Source organism: Eurosta solidaginis, chromosome 4 (assembly GCF_040869045.1).
Source record: "Eurosta solidaginis isolate ZX-2024a chromosome 4, ASM4086904v1, whole genome shotgun sequence".
Taxonomy (NCBI): Eukaryota; Metazoa; Arthropoda; class Insecta; order Diptera; family Tephritidae; genus Eurosta; species Eurosta solidaginis.
In genome coordinates this window covers 123803048-123820672 of record NC_090322.1, presented here as the reverse complement: position 1 = coordinate 123820672, position 17625 = coordinate 123803048, and the positions used below count along the sequence as shown (strand labels likewise).

At 37.1% G+C, this 17625-nt stretch overlaps 1 protein-coding gene and 1 long non-coding RNA gene across 3 annotated transcripts in view; one reads left to right on the top strand and one right to left on the bottom strand.

Annotated features, from left to right (window-relative positions):
- LOC137250260 (nose resistant to fluoxetine protein 6-like) overlaps positions 1-2193 on the bottom strand; it is a 126609-nt gene extending 124416 nt beyond the window's left edge. The window contains exon 1 of the mRNA XM_067782743.1: positions 2001-2193. Coding sequence (XP_067638844.1) covers position 2001 — 1 coding nt within the window. The 5' untranslated portion in view covers positions 2002-2193. The remainder of the gene's footprint in view (positions 1-2000) is intronic.
- Positions 1-17625, top strand: part of LOC137250263 (uncharacterized) — a 167510-nt gene that overhangs the window by 130591 nt on the left and 19294 nt on the right. The window contains exon 1 of one of the 2 annotated variants that reach the window (XR_010952885.1): positions 7244-9304. The exons of the other annotated variant lie outside the window; for it this stretch is intronic. This is a non-coding gene — a long non-coding RNA (uncharacterized lncRNA). Of the gene's footprint in view, positions 1-7243; positions 9305-17625 lie in introns of those variants that run through there. 2 annotated transcript variants of the gene reach the window in all.

Genomic DNA, 17625 nt, shown 5'->3' with positions numbered 1-17625 from the left:
CTTTCGTTTGATACCCATATTGCACAAACGAATTCTAGAGTCACCCCTGGTCCACCTTTATGGCAATATTTCGAAAAGGCGAACACCTATAGAACGAAGGCCCACTCCATTTTAAAAATACTCATTAACACCTTTCATTTGATACCTATATCGTACAAACAAAGTCTAGAGTCACCCCTGGTCCAGAAAGGCCCACTCCCTTTTAAAATATTCATTAACTCCTTTCGTTTGATACCCATATTGCACAAACGAATTCTAGAGTCACCCCTGGCCCACCTTTATGGCGATATCTCGAAACGGCGTCCACCTATGGAACTAAGGATCACTCCCTTTTAAAATACTCATTAACACCTTTCATTTGATACCCATATCGTACAAGCGCATTCTAGAGTCACACCTGGTCCATCTTTATGGCGATATCTCGAAAAGGCGTCCACCTATAGAACTAAGGCCCACTCCCTCTTAAAATACTCATTAACTCCTTTCGTTTGATACCCATATTGCACAAACGAATTCTAGAGTCACCCCTGGTCCACCTTTATGGCGATATCTCGAAAAGGGGTCCACCTATAGAACTAAGCCCCACGCCCTTTTAAAATAATCATTAAGACCTTTCATTTGATACCCATATCATACAAACAAATTCTAAAGTCACCCCTGGTCCACCTTTATGGCGATATCTCGAAAAGGCGAACACCTATAAAACGAAGGCCCACTCCCCTTTAAAAATACTCATTAACACCTTTGATTTGATACCCATATCGTACAAACAAAGTCTAGAGTCACCCCTGGTCCACCTTTATTGCGATACCTCGAAAATGCGTCCACCTATAGAACTAAGGCCCACTCCCTCTTAAAATACTCATTAACTCCTTTCCTTTGATACCCATATTGCACAAACGAATTCTAGAGTCACCCCTGGCCCACCTTTATGGCGATATCTCGAAACGGCGTCCACCTATAGAACTAAGGCCCACTCCCTTTTAAAATACTCATTAACACCTTTCGTTTGATGCCCGTATTGTGCAAACAAATTCTAGGGTCACCCCTGGTCCACCTTTATGGCGATATCTCGAAACGGCGTCCACCTATGGAACTAAGGATTACTCCCTTTTAAAATGCTTATTAACACCTTTCATTTGATACCCATATCGTACAAACGCATTCTAGAGTCACCCCTGATCCACCTTTATGGCTATATCCCTAAATGGCGTCCACCTATAGAACTATGGCCCACTCCCTCATAAAATACTCTTTAATGCCTTTCATTTGATACACATGTCATACAAACACATTCCAGGGTTTCCCTCGGTTCATTTTCCTACATGGTTATTTTCCCTTATGTTGTCACCATAGCTCTCAACTGAGTATGTAATGTTCGGTTACACCCGAACTTAACCTTCCTTACTTGTTTTCATTAGATTGGAACTATCACCAAAGGGCCACCGACTTTCATTTTGTTCGGAACTATAGGAAGGTAATGCAGCGGGGGACTACTGGCATCGCCTAGGACATCGCCATGTTAAATTCGCCAGTTAGAAGAATACATAATAGATTGAGGGTGAACTAGAAGTGAACGAGTTCATAAATAGAAGTTGTTTCTACAGGGTAAATATTGCGACCTTTGCCCACATATTACTCTTAATGCCATTAACAGAATGTCAAAACAAAGACGTATGCAATTTTATAGCTTATTGTCCCAAATTCAGAGGAGAGCTTATTGGTCAACCCACCTCCCAAGGTACTGTTTGACGGTAGTGCCAGGGGGAGTGGTACTAGGTTAAGTCATCCAAAGGAGGCGATTTTATCATAAACCTACTGTAAGAAATTATGTATTTACCACAAATAGTTTTAAATACTTCTTTTAATTTTCTCTACAAATTGGCGGGACATGTTTTATGCCGATTCCGAACGGCATCTCTAAGGCAGAAGAGTTTTCACTGAGTAGCTTTTTATGGCAGAAATACACTCGGAGTGTTTGCCAAGCTTAATATACATACTTACATAATTATCTGCACATACAATATGGCCGAAATAGCAAAGTATGCCAAGCTTATTAACGGAGTTTATTTCTCCTTAAAATTTTTCACGTTTCGTATATCTTTCGAATGTATTTTATTCCTATTTGTTTACAAATCACATTCTCACAGCCAGAGTGAGCTCATAAAATGAGTGCTGGTAAAGATGGAGTTAACTGCGTTGATGCAATTGAGTAAACCATAATAGGCGCTTTCAGCGAACACTATTTATGCTGAAACGTTGCAAACATGTTGCCGTCAGTTGAGTGATAGAAAATTTGTTCTCTGAACGGCTTATTGAGCCAACTGCCCAAATGAAATAATTATCCTTAAATTTTAAAGAAAAGTTATTCTTAAATTACTTTTCAGATTTCACTATAATATTAAGAGGAGAAATTGTATTCATAATCAACACTATGAATTGTCAAAGTACTGCCAGATAGCGAAAAAAATGTATGCTCAGAAGTTTGACGTGAAACCCCAACCGTTGAGTGAATCAAAAATATCAGAGATTGGTCAACACTTGTTTTACGCTAAAAGAGGCCAAATGTATTTCTAGTGGCTAGTGGAAATGTGTTTTTATATTTGTGTGTAGCCACAAACGCATTTGCACCGACCTTATATCATTGAGAGGGCCAAAGAAATCCTAGCAACTAAATTAAAAAATCAAAAATTTTCATAAATGCATACATCATTGTGGATAAAACAAGTGTGATATTTTATCCGTCAACTGCCTGACAGGATGTTCAATATGGCTCCTTTTAAGCGTTATGGCAGCGTTTTGACAGGGTGTTCAATATGGCGGCGCATAGGGCCGGCTATCTTCAGCGGGTGATAGAAGGAGATACAGAATGAGACTGCGATAGTCAATAAAAATCAGGTGATCCATTATATTTGTAATTTTCGACGCCTATGCAGTGGTTATCATACTTGTCTTATCCACAATGACATACATAGTTACTCATTCATAAAAAGAAATTGAAAAACGGCTGAGGAGACTGTTTCGGGCAATTTATCAAAACAACCGGCAGAGGTAGAGGAAGTCTGAGATGAGACTAATAAAAAAGTCATATCTGCATACAAAGGTCACCCAATGATATTACATAACCTTTTATTTATTATTTGGGCCTCGCTTTTTAAATTGACGGTGTCGACAACTTGCACAGCCCGCACCTTGTCGCACCTGGCAGCGCAAGCTTAAAATTCAGCCTTAGTTGAGCAGGCGCTTGTATGAGTTTATTAGTATGGTTTGTCTTAAAGCTACGATAGTTTGCTGCTGATGCTGTGGTAATGATGGCAAGCCATCCGATAGATACGCCAAGCAATTCGTCGTTGTTGCTCACTTTCAGTTTTACCTGCTTGTGCACACGAGCGTTAGGCACAAACAATACATTGACTGAGATTGCATGTATGGATGTAGATTTATGTGTGGTTATATGTTTGGCTGTGAACCATTTAGCGGTATATTTATTTTCTTTTAGCATTTTGGCAGTTTATCTTGCGTTAACATACCTAAATACATAGATACGTTTTTATTTGCTTTTTCATTTGGAAGTTAGCTAATTTTTTTAAATTACCTTATTTGCATTTTTTTAATGCTCATGGTTATGTAATAGCGCAGATGAGGAAAGAAATAATAGGCCCAACGACCAAAATGCTAGGTTATTATGTAAGTAATTTTTAAGTTTGAGTTTTGAAGTGCACCGATTTTATATTTTTTAATTTAGCGATTGCCAGAATCGATATTGAGTGATAGTTCATTTAGAAATTTGTATGATTCAATTTTATTATAAATATTAAATTTTTGCTGTAAATTGGTATAAATGGAAGAATAAAATCGTTGCTGTAACAATTGTTTCATTTGATTTTCGTTGATCCATTGACCACCTGCTAATTAAAGTGTGAGGTTGGGAATCACATGATCGCACGTGTAATATAGCCCTAAGTGAATTTTTCATGGTTTAATATTATCCCTAATGCATTTTTTTGAATATTCAACAAAATTAAAGAAATTAATACAAAACACAACTGAGTGACTTGCATTAAGAACTTTAAGTTACGTCATTAATATTGTAAAATCATAAAGTGGTAAAAACGATCGATGCTTTTACGTTTGTAAAAATTTGTATGGCTTATCATTTTATAACGTACATTGCGCGCCTCTGAATCCACGGTTTTTTTAGTAATAACTCTCATAAGTACTTACCTGAAAAAAAAATTCTGAGTTGAGGTATGTAGCAGTGATCCCAGATAAACTCTGTGAAACTACCCACAAAAGTTTAAAAAAGATCCCTAATTCCCTTCATCTTAAGTAAAACAAGTAAGGAAGTCGAAGTTCGGATGTAACCGAACATTACATACTCAGCTGAGAGCTTTGGAGACAAATAAGGGAAAATCACCATGTAGGAAAATGAGCCTAGGGTAACCCTGGAATGTCTTTGTATGGCATAGGTATCAAATGAAAGGTGGTAATGAGTATTTTAAAAGGGAGTGATCCTTAGTTCTATAGGTGGACGCCTTTTCGAGACATCGCCATAAAGGTGGACCAGGGGTGACTCTAGAATGCGTTTGTACGATATGGGTATCAAATGAAAGGTGGTAATGAGTATTTTAAAAGCGAGTGATCCTTAGTTCTACAGGTGGACGCCTTTTCGAGATATCGCCATAAAGGTGGACCAGGGGTGACTCCAGAATGTGTTTGTACGATATGGGTATCAAATGAAAGGTGGTAATGAGTATTTTAAAAGCGAGTGATCCTTAGTTCCATAGGTGGACGCCTTTTCGAGATATCGCCATAAAGATGGACCAGAGGTGACTCTAGAATGCGTTTGTACGATATGGGTAATCAAATCAAAGCGTTAATGAGTATTTTAAAAGGGAGTGATCCTTAGTTCTATAGGCGGACGCCTTTTCGAGATATCGCCATAAAGGTGGACCAGGGGTGACTCCAGAATGTGTTTGTACGATATGGGTATGAAATCAATGGTGTTAAGTACAGTGTACTCTCTCCTAACGTACACCTCTCTTAAGCGAACACCTATCATAAACGGACAATTTTTTCAGTACCAAAAACATCCTTAAGTATTTTTTAAGTTTTTCCCTTTTGAGCGGACAACCCTCCCATAACAGGACGCGAGCACTTGCTTTTTACCCCAAAGGGCTTTTTAATTTCCCATAACCGGACAGTTTACAACACTTTTTTTCATTTACTCTTTACCATATTCGTACAGCTGCTGCCAATGATGACATGATATGAAACTTCTCGCTCTCTGAGAGCGCGTGAAAATGTGCATTTTTTATAACATTGACCATAGATGCCATCATCCTCATAATCAAATTTGGGCATTTCGGAATAACTTTGGGGCATTTTACATGGTAAAGGTTTAATTTATGATTTTCACCGAAAACTTACTCAAGATTGTCAAATGGGATATCAAAAAACTCGAATTTTTTCAGGATCACAAATACAAAAAAAAACTTATTTTACCCGTTAAAAATTTTTCCGTGACAACACGTGAAATTTAATTTTTTGATAGCTAAGATAAAATGTACTTATCTCTTTTCGTGCGTTAATATAACAGCTCATTTAATTTTGTTATTTCTTGTACCTTTTTTACAAATTTTTGATCCGCTTATGTAGTTGAATACACTTGAAATGAAAAATAATGAAAACGCACCGATTTTCTTCGATTTTTTTTTGCGCGGTTTACGCAACTCTGATCTTCAAGACCCATTCTTGGAAACGAATGAAGTTTGTTTACAATCGAATGAACCAATGTTTACAATTGAATGAACTTTAAGACCCATTCCTGGAAACGAATTGAGAGAGAATGAATGTTTCGTATCATGTCATCATTGGCTGCTGCTTATTCACTAATGCGTGCATGGATGTAGGGGAATCCACTAAATACGAAGAACCTATTTTCAATACAGTAAAAAACATAAAAATGTATGTACCTATTGCATACTCGTAGTTAGTATCTTCTTGTGTGTGTACGTACGTGAATTGCAATGCCTAAAGTAGTGTTGAGTATTAAAGACAAAGTTAATATCATTGAAATTCATAAGAAAGAAAAACTAAGTGTACCAGAGTTGGCAAAGAAATATAAGATTAGCAAAACGTAAGCTGCTAGCATTATCAAAAACAAAGATCAAATTTTAAGTTTGTGGGACACTGCCGTCAACCCGGAGAGAAAAAGGAGTTTGCTGAAGCCCAAAAGCCTTAATATTGATAAATTGTGCTACAAATGGTTTGTGAAGGCTCGAAATAAGAGCATTCCTCTGTCAGGTACACTTATAAGGAGCAAAGCTAAAGAAATTGCAGTGAGACTCAATTACGGCGATTTTAGTGCATCATCCGGCTGGCTGGAAATGTTCAAAAAACGTCACAATATAACTTTCCGTACAATTTCTGGAGAAGCCGGTAGAGTAAACCAAGATGACGTCAAAAGTTTTTGCGCAAAAGTACCATATTTGATTGAAGGATATGATTCACGTAATATTTATAATGCATATGAGACTGGCTTATTCTTCCGAGCAATAACCGATAAAACATTTGCATTAAAAGGTGAAAAATGCACGGGTGGAAAACTGGCTAAAGATAGACTCATGCACCAATATGGCTGGAGAAAAATAACGCCTATTTGTTATTGGAAAATCTGCAAGGCCTAGAGTGTTTCGCAAGATTAATTTGAACAATTTACCCCTTACATGGCGGCCAAACAAAAAGGCTTGGATGACATCTGATTTGATAACAGATTTTCTCGTGCAGTTCGATAGAAAAATGCAACTTCGGGAACGCAACGTCGCACAGTGGCGCCTCTGCCGTTAAAGCATGGCAAAAATCAAAAAAATCATGAAAGCGTTCGCTAAATCTAATACATGTGTCTAATAGAGAATTTTCCAGGGATCAAGAATATGCAACTGTTTTTTCACAGAAAATTATAGTTTACCAGGTATAGCCGCTCAAAGTTGACCAATTTTCAACATTGGGAAAAATTTTAAATTTTTCTTCTTTTTCGTTGTATTTAAAATGGTTTTGTGAGTAAATAAGGCGGCCGGTTGTCGTTTTCTTGTATAGCAATTAAAGATAATTTAATTTAGCATTGAAACAAAAAAACAATTTTTTTTGTTTCAAGTTGGCGGATATACCTGTTTTTCGAAATGCCTATTTTTAGGCCCTTTTTAAAACTTTAATGGGGGAAAAAAAATTGTTAAAATATGTGCTCCGTCAAATTAACAGTAATTATTTGTGAAATATTCCGTTACCTAAATTCATAAAGTCTACCTGCGTCCAGCTGCAACTTCACATTTTACATCAAATAAAGTTAAACAACCTTGGGCATAAATACGCGCCTGAGCAGGTATATATAATTCAGTACGGCCATAAGGTCGTTTTTGTTATTGGAACTTGTTAACAACATACATTTTTTTAGTTACGAATTGTATACCTTTAATTCATTTTAATAATTTGAGTAGGTATACAAAGCCATCCATCATACAATGCACAGTATCATTCGTCTTTTGGAGATTAAGGAACTAAGTATTCTGTTTACTTAAATAAAGTGAATAGTATTTTTAAATATAATTCACAGTGTAATATTTAGTCAGATACACTCGAAGCCAATTCTAATATGTACCTAGAAAACTCGAAACTATTTACGGTGTTTAAACCTACAAAGTAAAGACGGGACTTCGTTGAGGCTAATATGAGAGACTTAGCGAGTGAAACGAGCATTAAAGAAAAGGAAGGCCTGGAAGAAAAAAATTGGTTTACAATACATTATGAAAGAAAGAAAATGGAAGGACGTCTATCGTAAGAATTCAAAATTCAAAAAATCAATCCAACTAGAGGGAGACCAACAAAACCCATAGAAGAGTGTTCTACTTACACAAGGAAAAGGAAGCTGTCTGATACCACAGAAGAACTGGCTATTAAATATAAAAAAGACGTAGAAAACGTGGAGTCTCATATAACAGAAGCAGTTGCGGTAGCAAGTCCAGTGCGACTGATGAGGATCAAAAACAGCATTCCCACACCACCAAATGCGCTACCTAGGAAATACACTCCCGAAGAAGCTTTGGCGCTGTTTATAGATGTCGGTTTAATGAAGATACAAAAAAATTACTCAAGCCAAGAAAGAAGCAGTTCCTCTAAGTCCCAAAATAATCGAAGTATCAGCTGAAATTGAGCTACAAAACCTAATGGATCATACGTCTACACGACTCTTTCAAAGTTTTACTGAAGAAAAGTTGAAATCACTTTTAAAGGAGCTAGCATTGATAACTAAGTGGGGTTGTGATGGATCATCAGGACAAAGCGCATATAAACAAAGAATAAATGTAGACGATGAAACAAAAACAGATAGTAATATGTTTATGGCTTCTATTGTTCCATTACGACTAAAAGATGAAACATCAGAATATTGGTAAAATCCACGTCCGTCATCAACTAATTGCCAAATTAGAACCAACAATAATAGAAATTGAAGAGGGGAATGTCATTACAATAAAGCATAATTTTCTTCTAACAATGGTCGATGGAAAATTTTTCAACTTAATAACAAATACGACATCTACAATGAAATGTCCAATTTGTAAGAAGAGCCAAAAGGACTTTGAAAATCTTGATGATTCAATAACTGACGAACTAAATTATGAGTATTAAATATCTCCTTTGCAAGCTAGGATAAGATGTATGGAATTTGTTTTGAAGCTGGCTTATACACTACCACAACAAGGAGAAGTTTTCGACGACAATACAACATGTAAGGAGAAACAAAACAGGAGAAAAAAATAATTCAGGATGCATTCTATAAAGAGATTGGCCTTAGAGTTGACTGTCCAAAGTATGGATATGGAAATACAAATAATGGTAACTCCTCAAGAAGATTTTTGAAAACGATGAAGTGACTGCTCACATAACAGGAGTTGATAGAGATATTGTGAAAAGATTGGGAGTAATTTTAAATATTTTAAACTGCGATGAGTTAATGGACCCAAATTTGGAGAATATGCATCTAAAACTACAGAGTTGCTGCATCAAAAGTATTCTGAGAAGAAACTTACACCAACGGTACATAAAATTTTAGCACATGGAAAAGATTTAATAGAGTACCAGTGCTTACCATTAGGAGAATTGTCTGAAGAAGCTCAAGAATCTAAGAACAAGGACTACAAAAGATATAGATGTATGAACATCTGCACAGTATCACGAGTTAGACAAAAAAAAAAGACCTTTTCAACATGTTAGCTATCTCTTCTGATCCAGTCATATCATCTATCAGGTATGTAAGAACACAAAAAGATCTTACAGATGTGTATAGCTCAGAAATGGTTGCTTTGTTAGATATATGTTCCAGTGACGATGACTATGTTAAGTTAAGATAAAATAAGTTTGTCACTTCTTATCACAACAATGAAAAAGAGATTTACTAATCAATTTTGTTACTTTATTGAAAAATAAGATATCTATGTACAATTTAATTCTTTATTTCAAATAAAAGAATTAATTAATTTAGTAATTTATAAATATATACTTTTCGCTGTTGCATTTCTCTAAAGTTTATCAAATTTATTTTAAAGCTTAGGCATTTCGCCTTCAAACGAGTATTAAATTTTTATAGAAATCAATACGTCTATCGAGTTTGGTACAAATTGGTAAAGCGGTTACTAAGATCAAACTCTTTAGCATAAATGGGCAGTGCCACTCCCCTTTTCCGAAATTCGTTGGCTGTTTAATCTTTAGCTCAAATAAAATTTCATTGAACCACTTTCAATAACTTTTAGTTATTAATAAAATACATATTTGGCTTGTAAATTAAAAAAAAACATGTAAAATTTTACGATGAACTTTGAAGCACCTTGTTATTGTGGCACCAAAAACGGACATTTGAGTTTTATAAGAGTATTGCCATTTAAAAGAAACAATACGCCTATCGATTTTGGTAGTTATTGATTACGTGACTACTTAGATAAAACTGTTTATCATATGTGGGCAGTGCCACGCTATCTTATCAAAATCATTAGTTTATCTTATTTAATGCTTAAATACGTCATTACAAGACAAATCTCATTTCATTTTTTTTATTTTTTACTAAAAACATTTTGTTTTTGCATTTTTCTAAAAATTTTCGAATTTGACGAATTTTTTTGAAGCACCCTGTATCTGTGACATTCTGAGCTTTCACACAATAAAAATTAAAATATCTTCATTGGTTTAAAAGTTATGATTTTTGCAAAGAAAAAACCTCAAAAGGCGCCACTGTGCCTCGTGTTATTTCTAGATAATGCAGCTTCCCATCCTCGTGATCTAAAACTGAAGAATGTTAAGGTAATTTTTCTCCCAGCAAATACAACAGGATTTTGTCAGCCGCTTGATCAAGGTGTTATAAAAAACTTTAAATTTATGTACAAATCGTTATTTTTAAAATATATTTTGGTACGGATGGAAGATTGAAATTCTGCTATGGAATTATCAAAATCAATAAATTTGTTAGATGATGTTTATTTTATGCACAAGGCGTGGGAACAAGTGAGTCCACAGACAATACAAAATTGTTTTATTAAAGCTGGGTTTGTGAAAACCGATTTGCCCAATGGTGAAAGCGGGTGGACTGCAGAAGATGAGCTTCCTTTATCAGCACATGCCCAGTTCTCTAGAGTTATTAATCGAGTTCAGAGCGAAATCCAAATTGATGTGGAGGACTATATTAATTTAGATAATGAAATCTCTATTAACGATGAAGACGTGGAAAATATCAATACTGAAATGTTACCTGTTTTCCAAAAATCGCTGGCCATCTCGTCTGAAGATGAAATATAAAATAATATTGCTGACAAGATTACTTCTTATAAAGAGGCTTACTTAGCTATAAAAAAACTAAAGGATTTTTCTTTAAATCACAGCGACCTTAGGGGTGTTGAACTGCTAACTGATATTCAACTACATCTTCCAGAAATTGAAATTAAAGGGAAAACTCGCCAAGCGAAAATTTCTGACTTTTTTAAATTATTTTGAATACACAAAACTTTATCCTTTAATTTATGAACAAATCTTTATGAACCTCCTAACTCAGTCTTATTTGTATGTATTAATATTCTTGTTTTGGAAATAAAACTGTTTAAACATTCATCAATAATACTTTTCTCATAAGTGGACACCTCTCATAATCGGACAAATTTGGCAGTCTCTTAGGTGTCCGTTTAAGAGAGAGTACACTCTAATTAGTATTTTAAAAAGGAGTGGGCCTTATTTCTATAGGTGGACGCCTTTTCCAGATATCGCTATAAAGGTGGACCAGGGGTGAATAGAATTTGCTTCTACGATATGGGTATCAAATTAAATTAAATTAAACCCTTAGTTGTATATGTGAAGGCGTTTTCAAGATATCGACCAAAATGTGGACCAGGGCGACCCAGAAAATTATCTGTCGGGTTCCGCTAATTTATTAATATATGTAATACTACGAACAGTATTCCTGCCAAGATCCCAAGGGCTTTTGATTTCGCCCTACAGAACTGTTTCTTCTACTTAATATGGTATGTATCACACCCATTTTACAAAGATTTTTCCAAAGTTATATTTTGCGTTAATAAACCAATCCAATTACAATGCTTCGTCGCTTTTTTCGTATTTGGTATAGAATTATGGCATTTTTTCATTTTTCGTAATATTCGATATCGAAAAAGTGGGCGTGATCACAGTCGGATTTCGGCCATTTTTTATACCAAGATAAAGTAAGTTCAGATAAGTACGTGAACTAAGTTTAGTAAAGATATATCGATTATTGCTCAAGTTATCTTTGGTAATAAATTATGGCATTTTTCGGTTTTTCGAAATTTTCGATATCGAAGAAGTGGGCGTGGTTATAGTCCGATATCGTTCATTTAAAATAGCGATCTGAGATGAGTACCCAGGAACCTACATACCAAATTTCATCAAGATATCTCAAAATTTACTCAAGTTACGTGTTAACGGACAGACGGACGGGCGGGCGGGCGGACATGGCTTTTTTTCGATACTGATGATTTTTATATATGGAAGTCTATATCTATCTCGTTTCCTTTATACCTGTACAAGCAACCGTTATCCAATCAAAGTTAATATACTCTGTGTGCAAAGCATGCTGAGTATAAAAATCCCATGAAACAGGGTTTTAAAGTGTGGTATAAAGTGTTTAAAGTGAAAGAAAGGTGAAAGACACTTTTTATGAAAAATTAGAACGCACATACGAGCGCTGCCCCCGTCATGATATAAAAGTCGTGCTTGGCGACTTTAACGCTAGGGTGGGCAAAGAAGGTGTTTTTGGCCCTACAGTCGGAAAGTTCAGCCTACACAATGAAATTTCTCCTAACGGACTGAGGCTGATTGACTTTGCCGGTGCTCGAAACATGGTCATATCAAGCACGAGGTCCATGCATAAAAAGATACATCAAGCTACATGGCTGTCTCCTGATCGAAATACTCGCAATCAGATCGATCACGTTGTGATAGACGGACGGCATGCCTCCAGTGTTTTAGATGTGCGAACGATCCGAGGACCTAACATCGATTCGGACCATTATCTCGTTGCAGCCAAAATACGCACCCGCCTCAACGCGGCTAAAAACAAGGAACAAAAAACACAAGGAAAGCTAGACGTCGAAAAGCTTCAATCACAACAGACTGCCAATGATTTCGCAACTCGACTCTCACACCTGCTCTCTGAGGGCACAACTCATCCTGAAGGAATACAGGAGCAGTGGGAGCATATCTCCAAAGCACTTCATACTGCCGCCGAGGAAAAAATTGGTTACCGGCGGCCACGAAAAAACAACTGGTATGATGAAGAATGCTGCGTTGCAACCGAAAGAAAAGACGCTGCCTACAGGGCTACGTTAAAAGCGAGCGCGACAAGAGGAGTGTGTGAACGCTATCGTGAGTTGAAAAGGGAAGCGAGACGCCTTTTCAGGAAGAAAAAAGCAGAAGCAGAAAGGCGTGAGTGCGAGGAGCTTGAGCTGCTAGCCACCAGGAATAACGCCCGAAAATTCTACCAAAAAATACGGCGACAGACGGAAGGTTTTAAGACCGGGGCAAACTCCTGTAGGAATGAAAACGGCGACCTTGTAACTGATGTCCAGAGAGTGCTTAGATTATGGAGGGAACACTTCTCTGCTCTCCTAAATGGAGGCAGCAATTCACCGCGCAGAGAGGAAGAACCCGATCCCGCAATCGATGATGATGGAATATATGTCCCCCCGCCCGATTATGACGAAGTTAGAATAGCAATAACCAGATTGAAAAACAACAAGGCCGTGGGCGCTGATGGATTGCCTGCGGAGCTATTCAAGTTCGGCGGCGAGGAGTTGGTAAGGCGCATGCAGCAGCTTCTTAGCAAAATATGGGCGGACGAAAGCATGCCCGACGGTTGGAATCTAAGTGTTCTTTGCCCAGTCCACTAGAAGGGGGATACTGCAAAATGCACCAACTATCGTGGAATCAGCCTTCTTAATATCGCATATAAGGTCCTTTCAAGTGTATTGTGCGAAAGATTGAAGCCCACCGTGAACCGGCTGATTGGACCTTATCAGTGCGGCTTCAGACCTGGTAAATCTACCATCGACCAGATTTTCACAATGCGCCAAATCTTGGAAAAAACCCGTGAAAAGAGAATCGACACACATCACCTCTTCGTCGACTTTAAAGCCGCCTTCGACAGCACGAAAAGGAGCTGCCTATATGCCGCTATGTCTGAATTTGGTTTCCCCGCAAAACTTATACGGCTGTGCAAAATGACGTTAAGCAACACCATCAGCTCAGTCAGAATTGGGAAGGACCTCTCCGAGCCGTTCGAAACTAAACGAGGTTTCAGACAGGGTGACCCCCTATCGTGCGATTTCTTTAATTTGATGCTGGAGAAAATTATACTAGCTGCAGAACTTAACCGCACTGGAACAATATACTATAAAAGCGTGCAATTACTGGCATATGCTGATGACATTGATATCATAGGCCTAAACACCCGCGCTGTTAGTTCTGCTTTTTCCAAGCTGGAAAAAGAAGCGGTAAAGATGGGTTTGATGGTGAATGAGGACAAAACGAAGTACCTGCTGTCATCGAGCAAAGAGTCAGCGCATATGCGCCTTGGCAACCACGATACTGTTGGCAGCCATAATTTCGAAATAGTAAAAGACTTCGTTTATTTGGGAACCAGCATCAACATTAGCAACAACATCAGCACTGAAATCCAGCGAAGAATCAATCTTGCCAATAAATGCTACTTTGGACTAGGTAGGCAATTGAAAAGTAAAGTCCTCTCTCGGCGAACGAAAATCATACTCTACAAGTCACTTATCGTACCCGTCCTGCTATATGGGGCAGAAGCATGGACCATGACAACAGCAGATGAAGCGGCTTTGGGAGTGTTCGAGAGAAAAGTTCTTCGAAAGATTTATGGACCTCTACGCGTTGGCGATGGCGAGTACCGAAGAAGATTTAATGATGAGCTGTACGAGCTATACGCAGACATCAACATAGTCCAGCGAATTAAAACGCAGCGGCTGCGCTGGCTAGGCCATGTTATGCGAATGAAAGATGATGCTCCGGCCAAGAAAGTGTTTCTATCGGAACCCGCCTATGGAAGCAGAGGTAGAGGGCGGCCCCCACTCCGTTGGAAGGACCAGGTGGAAAACGATTTAAACTCCCTTGGTGTGACCAATTGGCGCCGGTTGGCGGAGCGAAGGAGCGGCTGGCGCGCCTTGTTGGACGGCCATAACCGTTTAGACGGTTAAGCGCCAATTAAGTAAGTAAGTATAAAGTGTTTAATTCTTTTCTTGGTCGTTGAGGCAGTGCACTGCCCTGACTAATCTTGATAACTTTTTTTTTTTTTGCCGAGTTGTTGATGTCAAGCGTCGAGATAAAGAGCTGCTCAGTTACAGAAGCGATATCATTAGCTATGTATAATACTTGAACTAATAAAATATACACATACATATACTATTTTGAATATTAAGCAAGGTAAGAACAGTCGTTTTATATAAAAAAGTGAATCCTAGCCATCAAATGTGTTTGAGTACAAAAAAGGCACTGATTCTAACCAGCCACTGTACTCTTTCTCCTCCTGAACACTTCTTTGGGAACGCTTTTGCAGAAATACAAACATATTGTCTAATGAAATTGTGCCAGGGTACAGTATTGTTAAGAGTGCTGATTATTATACCTTTCATGAAAATGAAATGGTATTTTAATTTCGTCACGAAACCGAAAATTGTAAGTCCTTAAAGGAAAATAGATAGACCCACCATTAAGTATACCGAAATAATCAGGTTGAAGAGCTGAGTTGATTTAGCCATGTCCGTCTGTCCGTCTGTCTGTTTGTATGCAAACTAGTCCCTCAATTTTTGAGATATCTTGATAAAATTTGGTGAGCGGGTGTATTTGGGTGTCCGATTAGACATTTGTCGGAACCGACCGGATCGGACCACTATAGCATATATCCTCCATACAACCGATTTTTCAGAAAAAGAGGATTTTTGTAATATCTTACCCAATTTAACAGATTGAAGCTTCAAACTTCACCATATACTTTCGTATATTGCACATATTGTTGTCTGAAAAAATTTATGAGATCGGTCGTATATATAGTATATATCCCCCACAACCGATTGTTCAGATAAGGAACTTTTCGTAATTACTGCCCTATTTTAAGAGCTAGAGGCTTCAAATTTCAACAAATGCTTACGTATATAGCATATATTGTTGTCTAAAAAAATCATAAAGATCGGTGGTATATATAGTATATATATGGTGGTATATATAGTATATATATATAGTATATATATATATTTTTTCGCAAATTTTAGCCCCATTTTAACAGCTAGAAGCTTCAAATTTTACCGAATACTTACGTATATAGCCTATATTGTTGTCTGAAAAAATCATAGAGATCGGTTGTATATATAGTATATATCTCATACAACCGATTGTTCAGATAATAAACTTTTCGCAATTTCTACCCCATTTTAACAGCTATAAGCTTCAAATTTCACTGATTGCTTACGTATATAGCATATATTGTTGTCTGAAAAAATCATAGAGATCGGTTGTATATATAGTATATATCTCATACAACCGATTGTTCAGATAAGAAACTTTTCGCAATTTCTACCCCATTTTAACAGCTATAAGCTTCAAATTTCACCGATTGCTTACGTATATAGTATGTATTGTTGTGTCAAAAAATCATAGAGATCGGTGATATATATAATATATATATGATGGTTTATATAGTATATATATATAGTATATATATATTTTTTTACGATTTCGGCCCCATTTTAACAGCTAGAAGCTTCACATTTCACCAAATGCTTACGTGTATAGCATATATTGATGTCTGAAAACATCATTGAGATCGGTGGTATACATAGTATATATCTCATACAACCGATTGTTCAGATAAGAAACTTTGCGCAATTTCTGCCCCGTTTTAACAGCTAGAAGCTTCAAATTTCACAAAATGCTTACGTATATAGCATATATTGTTGTCTGAAAAAATCATAGAGATCGGTGGTATATATATTATATACTTCATATAAACTGTCATTTTGACCCCTTTTTTACGGCTAGAAGCTTCAAAATTCATCAAATTTCATCAAATAGTTACGTTTACGTCATATAGAAGCTTTGCATCCTCACACAGATTACCTACCTATTTTTTATTTTATATTTATCTTAAAAATCGTTTAGATATGTTCAAATTTCATGCAGGCAACATGAAATTTGTTAGTATCATGCAAAATTGGTTGTTGTGTAACATCGACAGTGCGGTGTCGCCGCCACACCGAAGGCCTTGAGCATTGTGGATAAGACAAGTGTAACTTCTGCATAGACGTAAAAATTACAAATAGAATTGATCACCTGATTTTTAATTGACTATCGCAGTCTCATTCTGTATCTCTTTCTATCACCCTCTGAAGATAGCCGGCCCTATGCGCCATATTGAATACCCTGTCTAAACGCTGCCAAAATGCTAAAAAGTAACCATATGAGCATACTGTCAGGTATTTGACGAATAAGATATCACACTTGTCTTGAGTTCACGCCCCGGGAAGGTTTTTAAGCGCAGCTCGGTACTGGTTTGACAAACAGCGTGGACTCAATTGCTTTGCGGATGCCGAACCGAGATATAACCAGTAAGATTCGTACCGCCGATTTGTACGAAAACTAAAAAAGTACATGGGCTTTATGCCTTACCCTTGAAAATTTTGAGGACTCCGTTAAACCACTTCAAGGCCTTATCAACTCAACTGAATCGAGGTTGGTAGCAGTTTTTAGGTTCGCACCACATCATTCTGACAATAAGCAGCTTGTATTCATCAGATCTCCAAGCTTCGTTTTACATTTACCAGTAGGAATTACCGCGATCTATCAGCGCCACAATCTGGGAGTACTTCATCTCTTGGGAGCCACCAGAGTTGCAGCGTTTGCTCCCTTTAGAATCTCTGAGTAAACCGAGGCATCTTCGTCATTTTATTAATGCTATTTTTTCCAAAGTGTAATTTTACGTGTCGGAAGCAGTTACTCGAATAAGAATTCACCTATTATGAAATAATTCGGTAACCATAT